Source organism: Nestor notabilis, unplaced genomic scaffold (assembly GCF_000696875.1).
Source record: "Nestor notabilis isolate BGI_N333 unplaced genomic scaffold, ASM69687v1 scaffold22424, whole genome shotgun sequence".
NCBI classification, from domain to species: domain Eukaryota; kingdom Metazoa; phylum Chordata; class Aves; order Psittaciformes; family Psittacidae; genus Nestor; species Nestor notabilis.
The window spans coordinates 295-1,783 of record NW_009927167.1 but is presented as its reverse complement, the minus strand read 5'-3'; the positions used below and the strand labels follow the sequence as shown (position 1 = coordinate 1,783).

The following is a 1,489-nucleotide window of genomic DNA, read 5'->3' as shown; positions in this document are numbered from 1 at the left end:
GCTTTGCCCACCCACCTTCCCCACCACAGCCAGGGGCTCCTCCAGGCGCTGCTGCAGGTCCTGCTTCTCAGCTGACAGCATTTCCACAAGCCGGTTGGTGGCGGCCAGCTCTTTGGTCAGCTCTTCAATCCTCCTGGGAGGGATGGAAGGGCAGAGAATGCTCAGGCACTGGGGTAGCCCCAGGGTGGCACTGGAGACAGCTGGGGAAGGTAATCTCTTGGGCAAAGCAGAGCAGCCTTGGGGCTGCTCCCCCTTCCCCACAGCCTCCTGACCCCTGACCCCCCTAGATGCCCACAGTTCTCCAGACCCACACAGCAGCAACTTCTTGGTAGTCCCCAGGGCCTGGCACAGAGCACAGGCTGCCAGCATAGAGGGGATGGGTCCTGGGTACCCACCTCTGGGCAATGGTATCACAGCTGTCATTGCTCTTTTCTTCCTTTGTCCTCGCAGCTTCCTTCAGCTTCCCTGCCAGCTCCTGGCACCGCTCCGCCTCAGCTCTGGCCAGTGCCGTGGCCTGCTCAGCCTCACTCCGTGCCAGTCTGGCCTCCTGCATGGCAGTGGAGTGAGCCCGCAGACACGAGACCCTGGTCTCCCCCTGGCCCTACAACTCCTGGGCTCACCTCTTGCAGGAGCTGGATCTTGTTCTCCAGGAGCTCATAGACATGCTCTGACTCCCACTGCTGCTCCTCATACTGCTGCTGGAGTGCTGCCTGGCTGCGGGTCGTCTGGTTCTCCGCAGCCACCCTGCCAGGCACAGCACAGTATGGCACAGCACAATGTGACACAGCATAGTATGGCATGGCATCTCACATGATGTGGCATAACACTGCACGGTATGGCACAGCACATCGTGACACGGCATGGCACATGATGAACCATGCCACCCTGAGTGCCGCCAGCCCAGCTGTCCCCATGCTGTGAGTGCTGTTTCTGCAGGACCCCTGGGCAGGGCATACTATAACCTCCCAGTGCTGCCCTGGGGACACTGCTCCTCTGCTGGCATCAGATCATGCTCAGGCTCTGAACCACCAAAGCAGTCCCCCCCCAACTCCCGACACCAGGGGCTCCCCAGGTGCCATGCCCCTGGCCCCCCTTTCCCAGCAGTGCCCAGCTGTGAGACATCCATGTCATGGCCCCTGGGCATAGCACTGCTCTCCCCCACCAAACAGGTGCTGCCATTTATTTTTGTCTGGCGCCGAGGCTGTAAGAGGAGCCTTGCTGGTGCCCAGTCCCATTGCAAACCCCTCCAGTCCACTGCAAACCCCTCCGCTGCCTGCTCCAGGCAGGGTGCAGGCCAACAACCCTTGTACCCCATTTCCACACAAACACTGCAGACAATGGGTGGGTGCTGTGTCCACCCTGGGGCGAGGGGCTTGACTGGCTGCGCTCACCATGTGTTGTTGAGGGCTTGTTGTTTCTCCTGCAGCTCTCGCTTCAGGCTCTCCACCTCCACCTTCAGCTCAATGTTCTGCAGGGCAGAAGGGAGGTG

General features: G+C 60.8%; 1 protein-coding gene across 1 annotated transcript; it reads right to left on the bottom strand.

Annotated features, from left to right (window-relative positions):
* Positions 1–15: 15 nt before the first annotated feature.
* Positions 16–1,468, bottom strand: LOC104405282 (myomegalin-like; the record flags this gene model as incomplete). Its single annotated transcript, XM_010013946.1, has 4 exons — positions 16–133; positions 483–547; positions 621–744; positions 1,392–1,468. Coding segments are annotated over 4 exons (384 nt in total), but the record flags the coding sequence as incomplete, so codon positions are not given.
* Between the last annotated feature and the right edge of the window lie 21 nt (positions 1,469–1,489).